This window comes from Labrus mixtus, chromosome 19 (assembly GCF_963584025.1).
Source record: "Labrus mixtus chromosome 19, fLabMix1.1, whole genome shotgun sequence".
Classification (NCBI taxonomy): domain Eukaryota; kingdom Metazoa; phylum Chordata; class Actinopteri; order Labriformes; family Labridae; genus Labrus; species Labrus mixtus.
Genome location: NC_083630.1, coordinates 5,622,501 through 5,646,410, shown reverse-complemented (window position 1 = coordinate 5,646,410; position 23,910 = coordinate 5,622,501). Strand labels below are relative to the sequence as shown.

Below are 23,910 nucleotides of genomic sequence, written 5' to 3'. Positions count from 1 at the left end.
GGTTTTTGAGCTTATTTTATACATTTTTAACACCAGTATGAGTAGCAAGTGTTGCACACTTACGCAATCATATGTTGTCTTTTCTCTCTCTCAACCTCAATAACTTTTCTTTCATCTGGGAATGAATATTGCTTCATTTCTTTACACCCACCCTCCACCTCACCTTTCCCCTCCACCCTGATATTGATCAGCCCCCGTGTTCAATCCATGCAGGACCCACCCATGCAATTTAATATTTGCATAACTGTCGCCTTGGAAGAGAACATATTCTGCACTCTCTCAAACCTTTCCTCTCATGACCTGCCAAGGTTGGCTTTGCTCGACTCTGCCATGCAAATTCAGAGGGAAACACACCCAGCTCTCTGCCCTGGGAGAAGAAAACAAACTTATTTCCTGGAGACATTCAATAAACGTTTTAAATGAATGACGTGTGTAGACTTAAAAAAAAAAAAAATACATGGTAATGGCTTTTCCAAGATCCAGTAGATATGCTGAAACCGCCCACTCAAATGATGAATGGCAAAAGTGAAATCTAAAAAAGTGACCACATGCACGGGGTCATATCTGATCACTTTTACTCTAATGCAGCAAACACATGCATTCATTCATTCAGAGAGAGAGAGAGAGAGAGAGAGAGAGAGAGAGAGAGAGAGAGAGAGAGGTGCTTTAAGACAGGAGGGAAGGGGGAGACTTATTTTTTCACATATGACAACGTGGAGGAGTTCCCTCCCTCCCTCTCTGCCTCCAGTCAGTTTTTACAAGCTGTTGCATGCAGCTTCCTCCACAACGCGTGGGTGAAAAGCAGAAGGAGAATGAGAGGAGAGCAGAGGTGGGAACTGCAGCTGCCTCGCCGGGAATGAAGGCGCAAGTATGCCCTGTGAGACGGTGTGGAGGACCCGCCACTTTTACGCACACGAAAAGAAGGTGATTTAGTATCGGATCCCGGTTCTCAAGAGGCACCTTTTGTGCAGAGAAAGAAAAAGTTTGCCTCAGAAATTGTCATTCAAAAAACAGCAGAGATGAGATTGAAGAGCTCCAAAAGTTGGATTGTCCGAGGCTGGATGACGTGCGTCCTCGTCAGTTTTTACTCAGAGGTAAACAGACACATTTGGCGTTTAAAAGAATGTTTTTATTTCTCTTGTTGTAAAATAATCAGGTGTCTCTTATTGGTCAGATCAGTTTGTTGTGTATTCTGTGTCATTTGCAATACATTTTAGCGGCTGTCAAGTTTTTTCCCCCCATGAGTGACAACGTAAAACACCGAGAACCATGATGGTTTATTTTGATTGAGTAGACACTCAAGCAGAAATGTAACAGTAATCCAGTGAATGTTTCACTTTATTACATGAATTTGTATGCACTGGTTAGAAAGAGGAAAACGGGAGGGGTTGCATTTTCTTTGCGCCCGGACACTGACTGGAAACAGTTGTGTTTGGGCCGAGTCCACCTCCAATGTTCTGACCGCAAACACGCCGCTGGCAACTGGATTCTCGTTTCCCCCTATTCTCTCTCGGTCCAGAGGGGACCGGCGCGGGCCAAATGGCTCATCAGGAACCCCATTAGCTCCGCCAGAGGAGCAGGGTCTAAAAAAAATGCTCCTTCAGGGATCCAGAATGGAAGCCACAAAATCTTAATGGTGCTTTTATGTCCTTGAAGATTGTTATTTCATTGTGTTTCACTATGAAGTATACTAAGCATAGCCGCACTTTTAAAGTGTATCATGGTCCTGCCAGTGGCTCTACTACAGCAAAACAATGACTTTATTTAAACTACGTTTTGTCTCAGCTGATGGAAAAAAGTGAATGCTTCGACATTCTTTTGTCCATGTTGTTGTTTGGTCCTAGCTGCTAACTCTGACCAGGTGGAGGAGTTTATAAGATGTGGTTGTAGTGGTGGGACTGCAGGGCACCAGTGATCTATCACTGCCTGTTGGCCTGTGTTACCGTAAGCCAGCATGGTTATGACTCTGACTGGAATATGCACTCTTTCTACAGTTTTTTTTTTTTTTTCTGATTCAACAAAATGTGTTGCAAGAGATCATGTGTAGAGAGCGCATGTTGTCCAGTTGCAGAGCTCCAGAGATTTAATGGCTCAGAAATGTTCTTCACGGCCTGTCCCATGCATGTCATATTTGTTCTGGTGGTAACAATGAGTGAGCAGATGAGCAAATCTAGAGATGCCTGGAGGACAGGTCAGAGGCTGGGAGGGAGGGAAGAACTATTTTTTCATGTAGACGCTTTAAGGTGACAAGGCAAACCTTTGGCTTCGGTGAGTTCTCACCGTGGTCTTCCATTACTGACTCACAGCATCCCAAAAGAATTCCCCTTCATTTTCTTGGTTTTCAACAGCTTCATGCATCCATTCCAAATCCATTTCCAACTGTCTGTGCGACATTGAGCAATACTAGATTACTTCAAGATGTGAAATGCTTAAAAGTCGATGAAAAGATGAAGGTTTTGCAGATTATTTAACTCGCCCGCCGTGACAGCTCCTGTACTTCTGATTGATTCGATTCTCCAGGCGACGATGCATTGATGCAGCTGACGGTCATCTGCCATTCAACTTTCCATCAGAAATGGCTTCATATATTATACAACCAACAACCCCTCTTCTGTTTCATTTCTTCATCGTGTCCTTTAAGATAACCTCTGTGCCATCCATCCATCACATCAGTTATCTTTGTTATGTCTGCCTCAGTTTAAGCAATAACACTAAATTGCCTCAGGCCTGCGGATCCAAACTTGATTTAACTCTGCAGACAACAAAGACGTTTAATTGATGGATAAAGTATCTAGGTGAATCATGCAGCCTTATTAACAATAGAGTCCTTTGTAGAGAAAGAAAAATGATTTAATATTTGGTACGAAGCGATCGTTTAGTCTCTTACACACCCAGATTAACTTTCTCTTGATCGATTAAAAAAAGTCAGCACAATCTAAATTGTATGAGGACTTGTTCTATGAATTTGAGGAGCATCTGTTCTTCCACGGTAAGGTTTTTTTTTTTTTTTTGTGATTGTTGCGTATTGCTGTGCTTGCAAATTTTTCAGCTCCTCATATGAATTGCATCATTTTCCTGCAGCTGTAGTTATAAAGAAAACCATTCATTTTAGATGCATGTCAGGATTTATTTCCAAGGAAAAGCCATAATTTTAAACAGAAGACAGGGAAGGACTATTAGCTGCTCAAGCTGTCGAGGTTCTTGAGAAACTTATCTGATGAATCATCAAATATTCTGATTGACGCAGGTGGCATGCCAAAGGATTTCTTATATTGGTTTTAAAGAATGAATCGCAGGTGCAAACATCACACAAAGATTCAATTGTTGTGTATACACTGTTAATGTCCTTATCAAGGGGAGCTGAAACCCCTGGAGGTCTAAAAGTCACACTTTGCTTCTCTTGGCTTGGTGCCTCTGGCTGCTGTGGCCGTTATGCAAATCCTCTTGTACTCTGACAGCAAATGGAATGCAGTCTGCTTCACATCGCTGTTTGATGGGATCACACACCTGATGAGGGATTTAAAAAGAGAAACAAAACAGCCACGCAGAGATGAGTAAAGAAAAGGGGAAGTTATGCTTCTGTTTTATTCACCAGGACTGAATAATATATCTGAATCCATACAGCGAGATAAAGTTAACTTTGAGGTTAGATGTTCTGTGTGGACCGTTATGATAACCTATAATCATATAGGGTGGATCAGCTTCTTTTCCTTTCCTCTTACATATATTTAGTGAGGACAAAAAAAAACGTAGAGCCTTGCAAAACTGAGACCAAATGTTTAGATGTGGCAGTAACAAAAATACAATTCCCAGCATTCTTTTGGCTTCCTGTGCACTCTGGCCCAGTTGTGTGGAGTGACCACCAGAGACTTTAAATCTATCTATCTATCTATCTATCTATCTATCTATCTATCTCTCTATCTATGGGAACCTTTCCTCCTCCTGTCACTTGTTTTTGAGTCAGCACATGGTCCTCATTATTGCTGCGGTCAGAGCATCGTTTTGCTCTGGTTGGATTGTAAAACAAAGACGAGCTGATGTGTGAGAGGCTGAGTGGAGGTAATTAAACTCTTGGCAGTTTTCATGTACATGCGCTGTTGTAGCCTGAGGCTGCACAGACAGACAGACAGGCAGACAGACAGACAGACAGACAGACAGACAGGCAGACAGACAGGCAGGCAGACAGACAGACAGGCAGACAGACAGACAGACAGGCAGGCAGACAGACAGGCAGACAGACAGACAGACAGACACACAGACACACAGACACACAGATTTGTATAGATTATAAATATAGTATAATGGCAGATGGTACTTCTTCTAAATGTAGCCTGTAGCATGAAGATGGGCTTGTCACATCTTCATGTAGCTAATCCTTCCTTCACAAATTACAGAATGATATAAGTAGTGTGTAATTTCATGGGAACAGGGAGCTCCAGAAGGGCTGAATAAGAAAAAGAAGGACATCGGTCGGAGGTCAGAGTGCTGTCAGACTATATGTTGTATTTTTCTTCATTTAAATTTAGACAATGTGGCTTTGGCAAAGTTTCTGTCATAACAGCCAGATTCTCTAATTCAGCAGTGTGGCGAGGAGTTCACCAGCCCCTAATTTAGGGTGGCTGCAGGGTGTGTACTATGTGTGTGTGTGTGTGTGTGTGTGTGTGTGTGTGTGTGTGTGTGTGCGTTTGCAAAAGATAGAAATGTCTGCGTGGCTTACTTTTACGGCATTTTCACTGGAGTTCCTAGTTACAGTTTAAAGGTGGACAGATGTATAGAAAATATTTTTTCCTTCACTACTCATCCCCACTAGTATGTACTTTTGTCTTTACTTTGATCTATCTATATTACTATTACGGTCATGTGACCTTCAAAGGGCCCTTCATTTAAGGAGGCAGGTCTGCTTCCACAAGGTCACCACATTGCACCCTTATGTTTCTAAGGAAGCTCAGAAAGTACCAATCTTTTTTTTCTTTTTTTAATGTATTTTCTGGCTTCTTTGCGTCTATATGATAGGACAGTGGATAGAAAATGAAGCTGAGACAGAGTGGGACTTGAACTCAGTCCGCCTGCTTGGAGGACTATAGCCTCAGTACATAGGGTGCAATCTAACCGCTTGGCCATCTGTGCCCCAAAAAGGACCAATCATTGACTGTTAAATGCTTTTAAATGCATGTAGACTTAGTGACGTCACCCATTGGTGTCTGAATAGTCTGGTGTTATGAAGTCTCCAGTTTGGAAATGCTAACTAACATTCAATAAAACTAACAGGCAAAGAGGTGGAGCTGAGGTGGGCCTTAAGCATTACTGGCAAACGGCGACAACACGCCTACCTGTCAGTCAACTAAGCCACGCCCCCAAAACAGATGGGTGATAAAAAAAAGTCACCCTTACAGGTTTTACAAATTAGAAATTAGTTAGAGATCAAAACCTTTTCCCCAGGCTGCACATTTTTTTATCCAACTGTAAAATATGGGCATTTTGATCTTGGGCTTTATTGGGAATTCTTTGGTTATTAGAGACAGTCTCAAGTGGACAATCGAGGAACTGTTTTTTGCACACGCATTTGCTTCATTTATCAACATCCGAGGTTGTCGCCTGGGACAAACCAAACACTGTCTTTAGAGAGGGCTTGCCTCTGTAATTAACAAGCTTTCCCATTGGTCAAATTGCTAAAACAAAACCTGCAGCCAAGCGATGTATTAATCCCGAGCCAACAGCAGTTGATTGCATTTAGTTCCCCTTGGTTCTCAAATGTAACTGGGAACTATTAGGGTTTGGTTTTCTGGTTTGGAGGCTGCGCAGCGCTGTGGTCAGGTGAATTTGAGAATGTGGAAAACATTCCTTGGCATGTCTTGGAAATGTTTTATCCACCATCTTCCTGTCATTACTCACCAGCATATCAAAATATCATGTGTGGATTTGACAGATACACTTTAGAAGGACAGCCACAGAAAAGAGCAGCTATGACCGAGGAAAACTGCAAAGCGTTGATGAAAAATGGCTGTTTGTGATTAAGCAGGTCATGATATACATGTTAATCTTCATAGAAAAAAAATTCTAGCTCTCGTTTTTATCAATGTATGGGATGTAAGGGGAGTTGAGTTTTGTTTCAAGTCAAAATGAAATCTGAATTAAAACACAAACTAACATAGAAAACATCTTTGTCTTGATATTGTTTAGAATGCAGTCTCCAAATCTGTCCAGTGTGATGAAACCGAATACCTAAAAGGCTCCAGATGCTGCAAGAAGTGTGAACCAGGTAACACCCCCCCCCCCCACACACACACACACAAACACACACAAACACACACACACACACACACACACACACACACACACACACACACACACACAGAGCGATGGAAGTGATGAACAACTCACTAGTCTGCATATCTGGTTCACTGAGGAAGCAGCATCAAATAAAAATAGATTTCCATTCAGAAATATCCTAAATGAAAAGAGGAAGGATGTTTTAAAAAAAGGAACATTTGGTTAAAAAAAGGCCTCAGAAATGAACGTCTTCACAACCACTAATATTCACACATGGGTCAAAGTGACCTTTGATCCAATTGTCAGTTTGATTTCCTTCTGCTTTTCTCGTCCTCCCTTGTTGTGCTTTTATGTGGCTTGTTCAATTCATCAGACTTTCCCTTTTTTTTCCCCCCATTAGGCCGCCGTGTGTTTTCTGACTGTACTGAGTCCGAGCAGACGAAATGCATCAAATGTAATCGTGGTGAATATCAGCCTGGCTTGACTGACAAGACGCGCTGTCTTCAGCAAAAGTTCTGTGACCCAGGTCTGTATCTGCTTATTGAACAAAGCATTTCATGTCTTGAAAACCATTATAAGGTTTTGTACTATCACAATGAAAACAGTTAAATCTACCATGATAAGCTTCAGTTTTGTTTGAAATTAAATCTACAACACTACAATACTGTCCAACAGATACACCGAGCTTAGCATTTAGTATTTGATACTCTTATTGATATATATATTTGTATTGTATTATATTTGTGTTTTTCTTGTTGCCTTCATATATGTGGATAACGGGGTGAGTGACTCTGCACATGTTACTGTTGATGATTGAGAAACACTTCTAGTTAGACTAATTGGCCCACACCTGACCACACGCAGTAGGTGGAGCATTGTCTACTTGACGTCATGGTGGAGAATAGGTTGAGAACACACTTGACAAAGATTCAGAGACAGAAATGTTGTGATTGTTTTCCTAATAAACCGGTGATGCTAAGTGCGCGCAATTTTTTCTTTGTAATAAGTTAAAACAATAAAAGTCTGTTTTTAATAATTCAACTAAAAGTGTCCTCCAGGAAAAATACCTCATGGACTTAAAATGTCAAAGTAAAATTGCATCATTGGAGTCATTATCAAAATGATCTGTAATCTGTCAAAGCCAAAATCAACACAATCAACAAAACAGATAGCAAGCCTGGTGCTGGAAGTTCTAGCTGCAACATCATTAGACAATAATTCCCCGTCTTTAACCTCCAGTGAAGGGTTTTCTGTTGAGGCCTGAGAACCTCGTTGCAGAGGAGCCGTGTCGCTGCCGTGCCGGCCTCCAATGCTACCCCATCAACTGTGAGTACTGTGAGAGAATCCCCACCTGCAGCGCTGGATATGGACTGGAGGTGGACACTGGTGAGACACACCTAGACAAAACACACCTCATTCACATGGAAGAGAAACAGCTGAGTGTCACCTGCAGATTTACTCTAACGTATGGTTTTATTCCAGAGTCTACTCATGAAAGGAAAATCTGTGTTGAATGTAAAAAAGGCTTCTTCTCTGCTGACAACAGCGTCGACCAGTGCAAACCATGGACTAAGTAAGTGTGTAACACACACACACACGCATACACACACCCTCACACACACACACACACACACACACACACACACACACAAATGCACATGCACATGCACATGCACATGCACATGCACACACTAGAAGTTTAAGCCTGGAATCTTTAATGTCGTGAAGGGAAAATGCAGTTTGCTAGCTGTCCTCTGCCTCACCACCACCCAGCTGTTATGAGTAATACTCACACCACTTCCTCTGGAACCCTGGACCAGACACCAGCTTCCACTGTTGGCTGGATCTGTAATGATGCAGATGACGAAGACATAAAAAAAAAAAAGGGAGATGGGACAGAAGAATTTTGTTTTTCTCTTCATTTGCCCTTTTTTCTGTCTTTCATCATGCCAGATCTAACTTTGAAGGCAGGGATCATTGGCTAGTTAATTATAAGTGGGAAAGGAAGACAAATGACAAAGAAGCCTCAGACTTTCCAGTTGTGAAAATATTCCTATTCACCCTTCTGATTTTATCGTTTCTTCTAGTTGTAAGGCTCAAGGCAGGCGTGAAGCAGAGCCAGGCAGCCCTCAGGCTGATGCAGTGTGTGGACAACCTCTCTCTGGTAAGACACACACACAATCACTGCAGACCATTCAAAGCAAATTAAATGCATTTTTATACTGCAAATGGCTGTTTAAACATCCTAAAAATGTAGTGTAGAGCGCTGTCAGGTTTATTGCATCTGTGGTGATATTTATGCATTGTTATGCCTCTTTGTGTTTTTGGCAGGCATATCTTGCTGACAGCTGATTTAAAGTTCTAAACTCTTCTTTCTTGCAGTGGCAGCGCCCTCCTGGGTGATAGTGTCTGTGCTGTCAGTCATCACTGTTCTGTGTCTCCTCATCCTGCTCCTCTTCTGCTACAAGGACAAACTCAAGTTACTCTCTGGTAAGATACAGTAATATTGATCTTTAACTTCTTATCTAGTTAGACACTTTTCTTCAGTTTACAACTGATTTGAAGCTGTCTTATATTTTAGACAGTGGCTCTAAACAGACTCTTTAGTTTACATAAAGTGGTTCAGATTGAACACAATTACACATATGTCTCTTCACATTAAAAATAAAACAAAACATAATCATTCATTTTTAACTTTTTATGTTCACTGTTCCCAAGCCTCTCAGCAGAACAAGAAATCATGAAGATTATTTTTAATGAAAAGTAATAAGATGTTATTTCTTCATCCAGTGAATCTACGGTCCTGTGTCCAGAATCTGAAGAGGACGAGGATACAACAGGTAAAATGGAATGTTAGTTATGAAAATACACAAGTAATTATTAATTCATACCATTTTTTTAATGTGTGTACAACTAATGTTGTATATGTGTGTACTGCCAACCTTGTGCATACCACCAACCTTGTATACATGTCTACCACCAACCTGCAAAAGATGAAAATTAGCCTATGGCTAAAATCTGGCATATGTACAATTTATGTTAATTAATGTGTACTATAACTATTTTTAAAGAAATTAATTCATAAACAAAGAATACATAAACAATAAAGAAATGATCGTTAAAAATTAGGAAATATTTTATTAAAAAAATAGTTTACTATTCATGAACAAAAACATAGTAATTGACCTCACTTTTTCTCCTTATGTTCTGTGGCTCTAGGATACCTTGGCCCCTCTCTACCACAGTGGAGGCCCTGGAGGCCCCAAATGCACCCCATGTGAGATGAGCAAACTCATCTGCCAAGCACCCCACAGCCCCACTGATGAGCCCCCATGCCCCTTCCCCACTGCTGCTCCTGAAGTTAAGGTCTCACTACCCCCAACAGAGGTAGAAGACACCAAAGCGAAGACAGTGATGGAGGAACAGAGTGAGGGCTCTGGGGAACCTGAGGAGGTGTCAGAAGAGGAGGAGGAGGAGGTTGGGAGTGTGTCTCCTCTTTTGGCAGGCTCTTGTGCTTGTGTCATTCCAGTGCGGGAGCCATTGGAAGTAGGGGAGAACGAGGACTGTAGCCAGGTGGTGAGCTCCGGGGCTACAGGGACCTGCTCATGTGGAGGTCTAGATGGAGAGAGGGATGGAGATGAGAGTCGGAAAGAGGAGAAGAGTGACAGTTTAACTGCGGACAATAGTGAAACAAAGATAAATCCCTCCAAGAGTGAGACAGGTGTTGCTTCTCTTGTTTCTCTTTCCCCTCCTCTCATCCACACCTCTTCTATAATCCCTCCTTCCTGTTCCATCCCTGAACTGTGTTTGCCATTGTCTCAGGCTAAGGTGAAACCAGAGTTTAAGCCTCACCTGACTGACAGGTCCCTGGTAAAACAGGAGGACTTATACAGACTGACAAGCACAGATCCCACCTCAAAAACAAACAGTGTGACCTCCCCGGTGACCTCTGTCAGCCCCTTAATGACTTCAGTGTCTGTTGGAGACCTCTACCTGGACAAATCCTGTGAGGCCTCCAGCCCAGAGCAAAGCCAGGGGCTTTCCTGGGGGGAGAACAGGGGGAACAAGCTCTCTTCTGTGGAGTCAGAGCTGGATTGCTCACCTGAGAGCCTCCACAGTCAGCTGGCTGAACCAACTCTTACCTCAGGTGGGTGAAAATCTACTTTAAAACAAGGATTTGAATTGTTTGTATGGAAGCCTATATCTGCCAAAAAAAAAAACCACAACAAAATATTTTAATTAAAATCTTTTTGAGGTGCTTCATTAAAATTTAAAAATACACTTTTTACTTGCAATCCAATATTCTTGACCAACTTTCATTTCTTAAAAAAAAAGTAATTTAACTTGATCATTCATCTTATATCTTAGAAAGGTTTTTTTAATGAGTGTTACAAACCTAATACTGTAAGTGTGTTAGTTGTTACTTAAAACACCAAGCGAAAAATATTACATATAAATATAAATATTTCTTGCACTTTTCAAAAATCGGTTTACAAAATGCTTTACTGACATAAAAGAAATCGCACAGTTCACTTACAAAATCAGAAACGTTAGATGCATGTTACAATATACAAACATAGCAAAGGATATGAAAGTGAAAACACAGGAAAGAGTTTCTGTGTGTGGATTTTGGGGACCCAAAGAAGTTGCCCTGTAAATGTGTAGGTAGTGTTTTTTTTTTTTTTACCAAAATGTATTTGTTCTGCTTTCTTTTAACGATCAAATGTATCACTCGTCGGGGATCCTTGGCAAAGTTGGCATGGAAAATGTTGTCTGACACCTACTCCCCTCAGCTGGTTCAGACTTAAATAATAACTATATAGAAAGAAACAATATTCTTGCTGATGGTCTAGTTTGCTTTTGTAGGTTATATTAAGAAAATGATTCTGATTAAAATTGGTCAACTCCTTACAGAAGCTTTATCATTATTAATCAAGGCTATTTACACACAGATGTTTCCACTTAAACAAATATTAATATGACATAACTGGGATCTAGAATGTCCATTTCTTAATTCTGATATAGTATTTCATTTGTTTGTCCATGAATGATCATGGACTCAAATAATACGGGAGCTATGGCGGCTTCCAGACATCTGTGTGATTATTTGCTGAAACTTAAGCTATTTTACTCTTTAAGGTTAATACAAAGATGCTATAGCGCTGGGTACATCCTGGTTATCTGATCACTCAACACTGTCCATTAAAAGCGGTTTCAAAGTGTGTATGTGTATGTGTGCTGTGCATGGGGATAACGGCTCATTGCAAAGACTGCATGAGTCCACAGTGTGCGTGTGCCAGGTTGAATCTGTGTTCTTTGTTTGTGTAGGCAGTCACCGCCGTACTTCCACACAGTCGTACCCATACTGGAATTGATACACTTCATTGCCGTGTCCTTTTTCCGCAGAGTAGGTGGGACTGGTCACCAAGAATAACAGAATGAAATTTGTTTTGTTTTAAATGGAAAGTTTCTCCTGTCACATGGTTGAACTTGTTTTGTTCTCACAGAGACTTTACAGACAGCCAAAGCACAGGCGAAATGTCTGGGCAACAAATTTAAGAACAGTACGATCGGGCCAACAGTAAGCTCAAACTGGGGGAATTATTAGGTGAGTATGCAGAGCGCAACCTAAAACACAGGATTCGGTTTAACCATAAGAATGAGAAATTAGTGCGACTGTTTCCAAGAAATATGTTTTATTAAAGCCAGTATTGTTAGTCGGACCACACATGCAGTAGGAACAAGATATGAGTGTTTGAAGGGCTACTGGACCACCAGAACCACACTCCTTCAGTGTTGTGTTTGTGTGTGTGTCAGTGTGAAGTATGCCATCTACAAAGCTCCTGTTTACCCAGAGTTCCATAGGGTTGCGCAAAGTGACCACAGCTTTAATTGAAGCAAGATGTGTGCAGTTTGAGTAATACTTTTAGCCTGCCCACCCTACAAAAACACACACACACACACACACACACGCATACACATTTAAACTTTGGAAGCATTTTTTTTTTACTCTCACTGATGACTGAGTACTTTAATTACACCACAGAATTTAACACCATTTCCCATCATGCAGTAATGACAGGTGATTCAATGGACTTCCCACATATGCTTCTTAGAGATCAGTCAGAGGTTTCACTTTGTCCACCTTCTATTTTTTATTGAACTTAAGTCTCACATTAGTAGCACATAAAAAGCTACTCCAAAAGCGGTTTTATCTGTTGGCCACTCAGCATCTTCTGGAACAATGTGTTCAAGGGCACTTCAACAGTAGTGACGGCCCGGATATTTCTTGTTGGACTAGGAGTTAAACTGGCAGCCCTCCAGGTAAAATAAGGGAGATTTTTTTTTTTGAAGAACTGTGTACAGTTGTGGTTTTCTTTGTGATTGAAAAAGAAGTGGGGTTCTACAGAAGTTCATCTTAAGTACTTGGTTGAAAAAGCCTGTCAGTAACACTGTGCCGATTCAATTGTAGGGCATCCAGAAAAATCAGCTCGGTATTAAGAAAGGATAAACAACAGAACCCAAGCAGATTCCTCAGAGCTTTGTTTTCAAACTTGCGGTTGAAACAACATATTTTCAAGCAAGACCCCTCCGACTGGTATTCCGGGAAAAGGCTCTCACACCGGGGAACACAGAGACACACTCTCTCTGTGTGTGTGTGTGTGTGTGTGTGTGTGTGTGTGTGTGCTTATGATCGTGTTTGCAACTTTATAGGGGCAATGTGTGCTTTTCAGATTATGTGTGTGTGTAGGAGTAGAAGCGTCTGGTAGAGCTTGTTTGCTTGCGTTTATTGTGATTATGTGTGTGTTTGTGTTTGTGTGTGTGTGTGTGTGTGTGTCTGTGCGTGCAAAATGTGTGAATAGACGAGGCATGAGCTGTGAGTCACAAGAGGGTCGGTCTGCTTGGTCTGTCAGCTGGAGAGTCAGACAGCAGGCTGGATAAAATTAGGAACCGGAGGCTGAATGTGGTGAAAGATGGCTTACAAAATAAAAAAACACAGTTTATTCCCTAATTCACCTGGTTGACTGGAATTCCTAACAGAAAGCAGACATGTACAAGTTTGTACACATGTTTTGAGGGAATAATTATGTTGCAGATTTATAAATAAACCAGTAAAACCATAGAAAGTCCTGGAGAAACAGAAACATGCCACTTGATAGTATGCGGGTTGGAAAGAGTTGAAAAGCTTGTATTCAGCCGTGTCTGTAAAACATAAAATCCAGGAGAAACGGCTTGTTTTTGGAAGTCTTCACTTTCTCACGCTTAAAATGTGCCGCTCTCTGAAACAAATAAGGCAGAAAGGACGTGATATAGTGGTCCATGTCACTGCGGTCATCCTGCATTGTCATTACACCCACCGTCCATTTGTCATGTGAGGTTAGCCAAGATATAGTCCCTTCCTTGCTTACATCATAAATAAGGGAAGCTCTATGACAGTGTGTAGGCGGGAAAATGGAAGGCAGCGCTTAACACAACCATACTATATATATAGGCCATATATATATTTCTACACACTTTGCAATAAGTTGTCCTTTGTACTTGACATTTTCAACACCAGTAAGGTTGGGGAGTGTTGATTCATTCGCATGAAAAAAATGCTTTTGTTATACTCGCCCACATGTAGACAAAAATGTAGATATAGGCTCCCATTTTTAAACCTATTGCTAGAGATCATCCATCCATCCATCCATCCAACCATCATCTAAACCACTTCCTGTTTTGGGTTGTGAGAGGCTAAAGCCATCATTTGGTGAGAGACGTTTTCCTTCCAACTACTGATTCCACTCTTGACTCAATTCCTTGCCGATATATAAAGTGACTATTTGGTGCTAGTGCAAAAATTGTGTTTTATATTAGTGGAAAATACTGATTGCTAACATTGAGCTAGCTTTGACTAACATACGCTCTGCTAAGACCACACTGTAGTCTTTTGTCCCATAATAAAACTGGATGGCTAATTGGTTGTGCTAATACCTGATTCCACACTGTCGGCAGTAACAAAGGTTAAAACCCAGTTATTAGTATCAGTGGTGATATTGGAACATCTCTATATATTATTTTTTTTATCCACTCTTCCTAGGCCTTTAAGATTTCTTCTTCTCACAAATTTTAATTCTCCCTCCCAATTTTCTTTACCTTCAGGTCAGGTGTCCGGAAACAACAACACCACCTTCATCTCTAGCGGTAAGGTCATGAACTTTAGCGGGGACGTCATCGTCGTCTACGTCAGCCAGACGTCTCTTGGAAGTGACGGGATGGAGCAGGACGCCGCCTTTGGAAGCCCCGTCCAGGAAGAGGCCAATGAGACGGCCACATTTTTCCAGAGCAGCCGGATGTCACAAGGAGACTCTTATTCCCATAGGACCTTGCAAGAAGAGACACTGCCAGTGCAAGAAGTGATGGTAGAGCGACAAATGGACAAGTGAAAAGTGACCAATGGCTGTTTATTTATTAGAACAGTGACAATGCAAAATTGACCTCTGATCGTTTGGGTTGGTTTTTTCATTTCATGTCCGAGCTACCAATGAAATTCCCAAAAATGGCTTTAAAAACACAATTCATCCACTTTACCAGCCAACCATTCAAGAACAAGGAATCAACAGCTTTATATTCTAGTGAGGCTGGTCAGTCATGGAATGATTGTCTTTCAGGGATGTGAAGCTGCCAGTTTGCATTGATCTTTCTATGGGCAACTCTAAAGTGCCTTTTGTTCTGTCTTTTCCAGTAGAAAGCTTGAGGCTTTTTCAAATGGAATCTCCCTCCATTCCAGACAATCATGGGGAATTTTGATGGGAATTGGATGTTGAAGTAGACTTCAGACTGGAAGAATGTCACATTTTTTTATTGTTATATGGAAATTACTATTGGGTAATAACAAAGGAGTAACTTTATTTTTCATATCCCATCTATCATCATTAAATATCCCGGGTTAACGTCTGTAGACTTTGTGTTTTTAACTGTTCTAAATTTGACATTTGGATGATTTCTAGAGTTTCCTCGCATTACAAAAATATCCACCATGTGGAAATAATTGTTTGCTCTCACAAATATCTGCCATGAAAGTAAACATTTTTATGGTAGAAAATTCAATCGATTTGCAACATTAAAACCTGGCAGGGCAGGATCATAGTTATAAGATTTAAAAAAAGTGATGAAGTAAAACAATTCCCTGTTATTTTTACTTTTTTGTCCTGGTTTGCAGAGTTTAACAGGAACTTTTATTATACAATAAAGTGACACATCCAATTTTGGAACGATGCTTTTTATCTTGTTAGATTTTTTTCTCTTATTGCACCTCAAGTGCAGTTTGTGTCTAAGAAAAATGCTATGCATTTGATAAGCTATCTTATTTTTTGGTGTGTTCTGTTTTAATTTGTTTTGATGTACAAGCCTTAATGAAGAAAAGTAAAATGTCAGCCTGTTTATATTAAGTCTTAATTCATTTTACAAAGTTGATTGTTTATGTGATATGTCAAAAGATACATATGTGATTGATGTGTGTATATATATTTCAAAAAGAGCTTGATGGGTTTTTTTTTCTAAACATGAATGAGAAGATTTTGTGCTTCCTCTTATTTTATTTTGAGTGTGGATGTGTGAAGTGGAGCCATCAACAGCAGGCGACACTTACACACACTATAGGAGTTAAAAGGGACTGTTTAATCACCACCTCACCACATGTAAAAAAGACTTTTACTAATTATGTACACATCAATCAAAGCTGTTGCAATGAATGACTGAAAGAATATTTTGATTTGAATTAAATGTGTTTTTCATCGAATCCTGTCAGCAATGGCTGCTCTCCGGCATTCTGTGGTTTCTCTCTGTCAACTTTCCTATTCTGGGATCGAGAAATTACAGTGAACGAGGCATTTATCTCCTCAGGATGATCTATAATCTTTGTGAGGCAATGCTAATTACACATGTGGCGAGGCCTCTCTGTCTTTGTCCCCGTGTTGACAGACAGGCAGCCTTTCATCAGGCCTGGGGATGCTGAGCAGCTGTGAGGAGAAACTAATCCAGCAGTCAGACCAGCTAGCGTCACAGAGAGACCACATGAGAGACGCTGGCAGCACTCATTTGGGTCTGGTTTGGGTCAGCTGCAGTATGTTTACATATGTGTGTAAGAGTGTGCGCTTGTGTGTAAGTGCATCTCGTCTCGGCCTATTTTATGGTTGTTTGTGAAAACAGGAAGTTATGACTAGCTCTCACATGGTTTACATGAGACTCGGCTGGCCGGCCTGCACAGAACCGGACTGTAGATGTAAATGATTGCTTTTTTTTCTCAGCCATCCGTCCATGTGAGAGAAAACAATCTCTCATTGGACTGAAAATATGTAAGAAGTTGCTGAAGACTGCCCTCTAGTGGTTACTGCATTTTAGGATGTTAAAGACATAAAATCTTAGATAAATATGGAAAAACTATGACTTTGAAGAATAGGTTAAGACAACATAATGCTGTGTTTGTAACATTCTCATTTGACTGTATATAGTGTGTTAACACCTAATAATGCATACGAGCAATTGGCTACCACCAACAGTTTTTTAACAATATTATATGGATTATTCTTCAGCCTTAGTGTCCAATATCACCCCATTAAGAATTAAGGTTACTGGGCCTACATGCAGTAAGGTGATAACTTAGACCTTCCTGTGGAAAGCACCAGGAAATCCACATTGGTGAAATGCTGAAATTACAGTCAGCTCACCTGTGGATCCAGGTTTTCAATTTCACCTGCAGAAGCACAAAGTTAGACTAGTTAGATTTCCCCAAATGATTGTTTCTTAGGAAGCACTTGTAGTTTCTGGTTACTTCACAGAAAAAAAGGATTTTGCATGCAAGGCATGTGAGGGGCTTACATAAAAATGTCCTGAATGAAACTACCAAAACGTCTTTAGAAAGTGGCCAAATTGTTTCTTTATCTGCAGGGAACATGTACTCTTTACAAATGACGGACCCCGATCACCCTTTCAAAAGAACACTGTGGACGGCATCCAGAGAGGCTAATGAGAAAAGATACATGACGTCACAACTGTTTTTATATTACATGGACCCTACTCTATCCAAAGTCAGGTTAAATGATTAGAAATAGACAGATAGTTTTCTGTTATGTTTAATGAGGTAGAGCAGTTCTTACCATGTGATTGCTCTTTATGAAGGAACTCGCTTTGACTTTCAGTCCAATTGATCAGTCACAGCAACACTTTCAACAGAGGGGGATTTGTATCTGTCCCAATACAATGTTACCCATTTTTATTGGGAATAAAGTCCCTTCTCTCTCTCTCTCTCTCTCTCTCTCTCTCTCTCTCTCTCTCTCTCTCTCTCACATCTGTGTCTTCATCCTCCTCAAATCTCTGGACCTCTGTCTTGTGATAACTCAAGTCAAAAAAGGAGACACTCTAATTTTACGAGGGATTTCGCAATTGTGCTTAAACGAAGACAGAGATGCAAGCGATCAGGTAAGAAACTTGTATGAATAATAGGATATCATCAACAAAGAAAATAAACTAGAAGATAAAAGTGGTATAGTCTCCGTTAAGAAATGTTTTTTTTTCAAGTCATGCAAAACCTTTTTTAGTGCTTCATACAAAGTTTAAGGGCACATAGAATTCATCCAAAAATGTGTTTTAGTAATCACTCTGAGTTTCCAAGATTTGACCAAAAGATGGGTGGGGATGGTTTCTAAAGGTCAGTTCTTAAATGTCAAGTAAAGTCACTTCAAATGTCTGACTTTTTTTTTTAACATTTTCTTATACAGTATAATGTCAGTGGTTTCAGGAACTGTTCTTTTTTCAAACCTCATCCACCTTGTCATTTATTTACAGAGGGATAAAACATCGTATTAACAAAAATCTTTTGCCTTTGCATTTCATCATCCTGTTCCTCCTGTGTTAGGATCCCTGTTAGGATCCCTCCTTGTTCTTATTGTTTATGCCTCCAACCCTGGTTTTTTTAGGTCTCTGTTTGTCACAAAATGGTCCTCAGATGTGAATCTAGACGGGAAGACTGCTCTAGTAACAGGGGCCAACGTTGGAATAGGCAAAGAGACGGCTAAAGACCTGGCTGGCAGAGGCAAGCAAACAAAACAACATGTTTAAAGGCAGATAAATAAGTTTACCTAAAGGATCTTTGAGTTATTCTCTTGTGCTGTGTGACTCAGCATTACAGTGTGGGGAGTTTTTTTTTTAAGCTAACAAGCTCAGAAGAATAACAAATATAATGAGCTGGATCATGTACCAAACTGCTGAATTAAGTTTAAGATATAATGTTCAAAATAATAAATATGGCTAAAAAAACAGACAAAAGCAGAACGAAGGGCTGGCATTAAAAAGAGTAACTGCTTCAAAACATATACGAAGATATTTTTAAAAAAGCTTGATAGTCTGAATCTTTGTAGGTGCACGGGTGATTTTGGCCTGCAGAGACATGGTGAAAGCAGAACAAGCTGCCCGTGACATCATGAGGGAGGTGAAGGGAGCCAAAGTAGTCGCCAAGCAACTGGATCTGGCTGACACCAAATCCATCTGCCAGTTTGCAGAGAACGTCTACAACAGTGGGTGACACATACGCAGAGGCACAAAGTACAAAATACAGTTCATATTTTAAGGATTATAATGCAGGTGACTTTTATTTTGTTTTCCAGCTGAGAAGGCTCTTCACTTCCTGATCAACAACGCAGGCGTGGCTATTTGTCCTTATGGCCTCACAGTGGATGGATATGAAATGCAGTTTGGAGTCAATCACTTAGGTATGAGACTGAAAAAAAAAAGATGGAAACCACTTCTGTGGACAGGAATCCTGGGGTTTTCTTTCTGATTTAATAACCTAAATTGGTATGCCCTGGCTGCATTTCATTCTACAAAATGAGCATGCAGCAGTAGAACAATCAGCTCAAATTGGGGCCCCAGTTTAAAATGTGCTCCTTGTAGAATTTGACTCAACTCCAAGCTGTTTTTTCCCCCTCACTACTCTCACTCATTTTCAGGTCACTTCTTCCTGACCTTTCTGTTACTGGACCTGCTGAAGCACTCCGCCCCATCTCGGGTCATAAACCTTTCCTCGGTGGCTCACAATATGGGGAAGATCGAGTTTGATGCCCTGAAGGGGGAGAAAGACTACCACCCTGTTAGGGCGTATGCACAGAGCAAGCTGGCAAATGTCCTGTTCACCAGAGAGCTGGCCAAAAGGACTGAAGGTAGTGTATCTGCTTCTTAATGTCTCTTTCTGTGCTCCTTTGTTACTTTCCCTAAAAAAAATAAAAATAAATGCATAAAGAATCAATCTGTAACTCTTGCCTTCGTGAGAGTCTCATGCCTCAACCACAACCCCTCTGGGCAAAGAACAGAGCGGGGAGGAACATGTTTGCAGGAAAGCCATTTCTCTTTGAAGAAATCAATCAATACTCCACTAATCTCACCTTTGTTGCCATTCTCACTTTGAGTCTAATCATTAAGAGGTTAGTTGTTCATTTTTTTTCTATTAAGTATTGTCATGATGTGACAAACTAACACAGTTGTATGCACATGTAACATTGTGTGCCATTGACTCTGATGGAGATGTTTTGCAGTTGTCCCTTGACTTTCTGAAATGAACCAGTGTTTGATCCACATCAGTTATTCTGAGGATGAGCTCTGTGTCTTTCCCCTTCAGCTCTCGGTGTGACTGCCTATGCTGTGGACCCTGGTATGGTGAACACTGAGATAACGAGGCACTTCAGGCGCCCCTTAATGGATTTCCTCACGACCTTCAAATTTCTGAGCCAAACCCCAGCAGAGGGAGCCAGAACCACCATCTACTGCACCGTCACCCCGGAGAACCTGCTGCCCACTGGAGGATACTACAGGTCAGTGTGGAGTGCTGTTGAATTGATCACATTACTCGAGACCATTTGGTTTCAATCAGGCAGAGTAGTTAACAAGCAGCTACCAGACAGCATAACACCATGACACAATGACACAACAGGATGTCTTCTTTGAAAGTGAAGAGTATCCAGGTACTGAATCGCTCATTATAATATTAATCAGAGTCTTCTGAAAAGATGTCAGCAAAAAAAATAATCAACCAACTACATTGAAGTGGAATGTGAGGGATTAAAAGTCCAAGCACCTGTAGAAACATTTATTCATCAATTATTTACGTTTTACATGTTTGTATCCTACCAGTAAACTTTCAAGCTGTACAAATTTAAATGTCTAATTCCAACATGTATTTTTATTAGACATTTACATATTGTGTCTGCATTTTACCTGAATTTCAAACTGTACTTCCAGTATTTTTTACGAGCATATAATCCAGGTTGATACATTTAGCTGGTGGCGGGGGAGAGCAATAGGAAACATGTGCCTAGACTATGCTTTGTCAATTGGTTTCAAAAATTCAATAAAATAATCCCTGAGAATGTAATCTTGTTTGCAAAACTATGTGACCATTTCAAAGTTACATTCCTGTCCTTGCGGGGACTGTAAGCACTCATATCCTTGTAATGTAATGTAAATACTCATATCCTTACAGGGACTGTGCGCTTGCAAAGTGCTGCTGGGCAGGTCAGGATGATGGCACTGCCTTGAAGCTGTGGGCTGTGAGCTGCCAGATGCTTGGCATCCGCTGGAGATAACTTACATTATGCCTTTCTTCATGCATTAAAGCAATACTTATTTGCAGATGCACTGACACCCTGGATTTACAAATGTTATGCTATTGCTAAGTTTGGTGAATGGTGACCTGATGTGTTTGTGGTGGACAAATAAAAGTGCACGTAGATAGAAATGCAAATGCTTTGGTGAATGCTGAAAATGTAATTTGTTAACTAAGATTGAAACGCAGCGTCTAAAGAACTCATTGTGGTAAAGTTTGATTTCTAAACTTGTAAAAGCTGTGATGATATTGGAGATGATGGCGAGCTGCTGAAAATAAAAATGTCACTGATTAAATCCAAACTGCTGAATGTTCTTGTTTGTTTTATTTTGACTCAAATATGCAGAGGTATAAATAACAAGAATAACCACATAATTATTCAATATTTAAAAGTATTTTTTAATGTTCCTTTAATTCTAATTTTGGTAACGGCAGACTGGTCCAATATGAATAGTGAGGACCTCAAGTGGCAACAAAGCACTATTGCAATATAATTAAAGAAAGGAGCATTTTTAATTAAAAAAACAAACTTCTATTGATGCCAGCAGGCTATTGGACCTCTCCAAGCAGCCTCGACATTACAGCCTGCAATTCAAGCGTTTAATTAAGGTGAGTGTTTTCATGTTTCGACCTTCCCGCCCTGCGTTGTCACATTCAGCAGTGGTGGAAAAAAAACTTATTTTTCTAAGAATTTAACTACTTGAGACCAGAGCCGGGCCTAGCCATTTTGGTGCCCTAGGCAAGATTTCAGCAGTTGCCCCTTATATTGAAGACAGTTTGACCACCAAAGACAATATTCATCCACTTAAGAAAACTGGCTTACAGCTTTATATTTAATAGAATGTCTTTATTTAAAAAATAAAAAATACTTATAAACATACATTTATAAAATGGTATTAACACTAATATTTCTTAAAAGTAAATACAAAATGAAATAAATACAAATAACTAGTGTAACAGAACAAACAAAACCAAACAGTTTAGGGAGCAGAAGTGGTCACAGGGACCCAGGGGATGGATTTAAATGTTTCTGATTACATCTGGAGAGAGAAGATGAGCCTTTGTGAAACAATCTGCATTTTATAATATAGTGTTTTATTTAAATATAATTTTCTCCGAGCAGTACAGAAAACTCAACTCAATAGTTTTCCTTTCAACCAGACCTACAGCATGCACAAATATCTATACAGAGAGGACTTCAACCAGACCTACAGCATGCACACATATCTATACAGAGAGGACTTCAACCAGACCTACAGCATGAACACATATCTATACAGAGAGGACTTCAACCAGACCTACAGCATGCACAAATATCTATACAGAGAGGACTTCAACCAGACCTACAGCATGAACACATATCTATACAGAGAGGACTTCAACCAGACCTACAGCATGCACAAATATCTATACAGAGAGGACTTCAACCAGACCTACAGCATGCACAAATATCTATACAGAGAGGACTTCAACCAGACCTACAGCATGCACAAATATCTATACAGAGAGGACTTCAACCAGACCTACAGCATGCACACATATCTATACAGAGAGGACTTCAACCAGACCTACAGCATGCACACATATCTATACAGAGAGGACTTCAACCAGACCTACAGCATGCACACACATCTATTCAGTAAGGACTTCTTTCACAAAATGCATTTATGCTCCAATACTCTAAAGGCAAGAGCTTAAAACTATTAATGACAACAGGAGGAGGGAAATAAACATTTTAATTGACCTCCTCCACAACAAGCAGGTCAGGAGCAGCTGTGTTGTGATGGCCAAGCAGGAGACAAGAAAATAGAGCCTTTTTAAATATGTGATAGTTGTGTTTTCGTGGCTTCTTTTTGATCATAACTAAATAAAAGCATGAAAATGATATTAGATAAATAATATTTAGTGATATTTAAACGCATTTTTCCTTCTATTTCTTCTTCTTATCTTCAACTTTTCTGCAGCACTCATTCCTATGGAGGCTGGCGCCCCTAGCATTTGCCTATGCTGCCTATGCCACGGGCCGACCCTGCTTGAGACCTCCTACACCTCTCTCGAATCATCAGGCAGCAGGAGACAGCTGGAGTGCCGCCTGCTTCCCAAGAGCGTGAACTTGCGAATCAATTATACGTCAGCTCGCGCCTGATTGGTCCAGCCGTGATATTGTGATGACGCGGTGGGCGGGGCGGAAGATGCATGACAGGCACGGACTCCGTTGATGAACTGTGTCAGACAGCGCTGAGGGAGGTAAATTCATTTCTTGCTAAAGTGGCTCACTTGGTCCTGGGGTGGAAATTTAAGGCTCTTGAGGAAGAATGTACTACAGGTAAGAAGAAATACACAATACAGAAAATGAGGCAAATGTTAGATGGCTGGCAATTGTTGTAGCAGGAATGTCAGAAATTTCAGGAGGGGGGCGAGGGGGTTACACTTCACCCTTCCAGCAGATTTGGCAACAGATTAGACCTGTCGATCCTGGTCGTTTTTCTGTGCCTGCTAATTATTTGTGTCGAGCCTGTTGATTGCGACCTCCTCATTGATTTTGCTTCTTTTAATCTGTTGCACTGAGTTTGAACATAACAGTTTCAGGAAATTTGAAATGAATGTTGTCATCATATTAACAACTAGTAAATGTAAACACCGACTAATTATTATGTGTACAAGAAGCATGCTTTAAAGTAGCAAAGTGTTAGGGGTCTGTAGAACAATTTAGTGGTTAAATTCCACACTGGATCACATTTTAGACTGAATGTGTACAATTTGACAAATCAGATTACTGAAACAAACAGCAGTGGGGATTAGAAACGTTCCAGTTGATTTTAAAGGGACATACAAAAATCTATGAAATGTATATATTTGTGAGTCTTTCTTCTATTGACGCTTTGCTTGCTGTGTGTTGTTCAGGAGTGTGTGCTGTAACCGCTGGTCATCTGAAGAGAGGTTGGATGGAAAAACAGTCATCATCACGGGGGCCAACACTGGTATTGGAAAAGAGACCGCCAGGG

The 23,910-nt window shown here is 40.5% G+C and overlaps 4 protein-coding genes across 4 annotated transcripts in view; 3 read left to right on the top strand and 1 right to left on the bottom strand.

Annotated features, from left to right (window-relative positions):
• The window catches only part of hnf4g (hepatocyte nuclear factor 4, gamma), a 187,438-nt gene that overhangs the window by 75,686 nt on the left and 87,842 nt on the right, over positions 1 to 23,910 (bottom strand). The gene's annotated exons all lie outside the window — the stretch shown is intronic.
• Positions 691 to 16,051, top strand: tnfrsf11a (tumor necrosis factor receptor superfamily, member 11a, NFKB activator). Its single transcript, XM_061064143.1, has 10 exons — positions 691 to 1,094; positions 6,181 to 6,259; positions 6,671 to 6,796; positions 7,510 to 7,656; positions 7,753 to 7,843; positions 8,358 to 8,434; positions 8,653 to 8,760; positions 9,061 to 9,110; positions 9,490 to 10,417; positions 14,413 to 16,051. Exons 1-10 carry the CDS (start codon positions 1,020 to 1,022, stop codon positions 14,694 to 14,696), a joined length of 1,965 nt encoding a protein of 654 aa, XP_060920126.1. The 5' UTR covers positions 691 to 1,019; the 3' UTR covers positions 14,697 to 16,051.
• On the top strand, positions 17,575 to 21,219 carry si:dkey-73n8.3 (uncharacterized protein LOC100150965 homolog). Its single transcript, XM_061064750.1, has 7 exons — positions 17,575 to 17,730; positions 18,228 to 18,343; positions 18,669 to 18,824; positions 18,915 to 19,019; positions 19,257 to 19,466; positions 19,922 to 20,114; positions 20,783 to 21,219. Exons 1-7 carry the CDS (start codon positions 17,717 to 17,719, stop codon positions 20,883 to 20,885), a joined length of 897 nt encoding a protein of 298 aa, XP_060920733.1. The 5' UTR covers positions 17,575 to 17,716; the 3' UTR covers positions 20,886 to 21,219.
• zgc:112332 (uncharacterized protein LOC553712 homolog) overlaps positions 23,075 to 23,910 on the top strand; it is an 8,627-nt gene continuing 7,791 nt past the window's right edge. Inside the window, exons 1-2 of the mRNA XM_061063998.1 lie at positions 23,075 to 23,231; positions 23,810 to 23,910. The exon at positions 23,810 to 23,910 is cut by the window's right edge and continues 15 nt beyond it. Of these exons, the coding sequence (XP_060919981.1) occupies positions 23,221 to 23,231; positions 23,810 to 23,910 (112 nt within the window). The 5' untranslated portion in view covers positions 23,075 to 23,220. The remainder of the gene's footprint in view (positions 23,232 to 23,809) is intronic.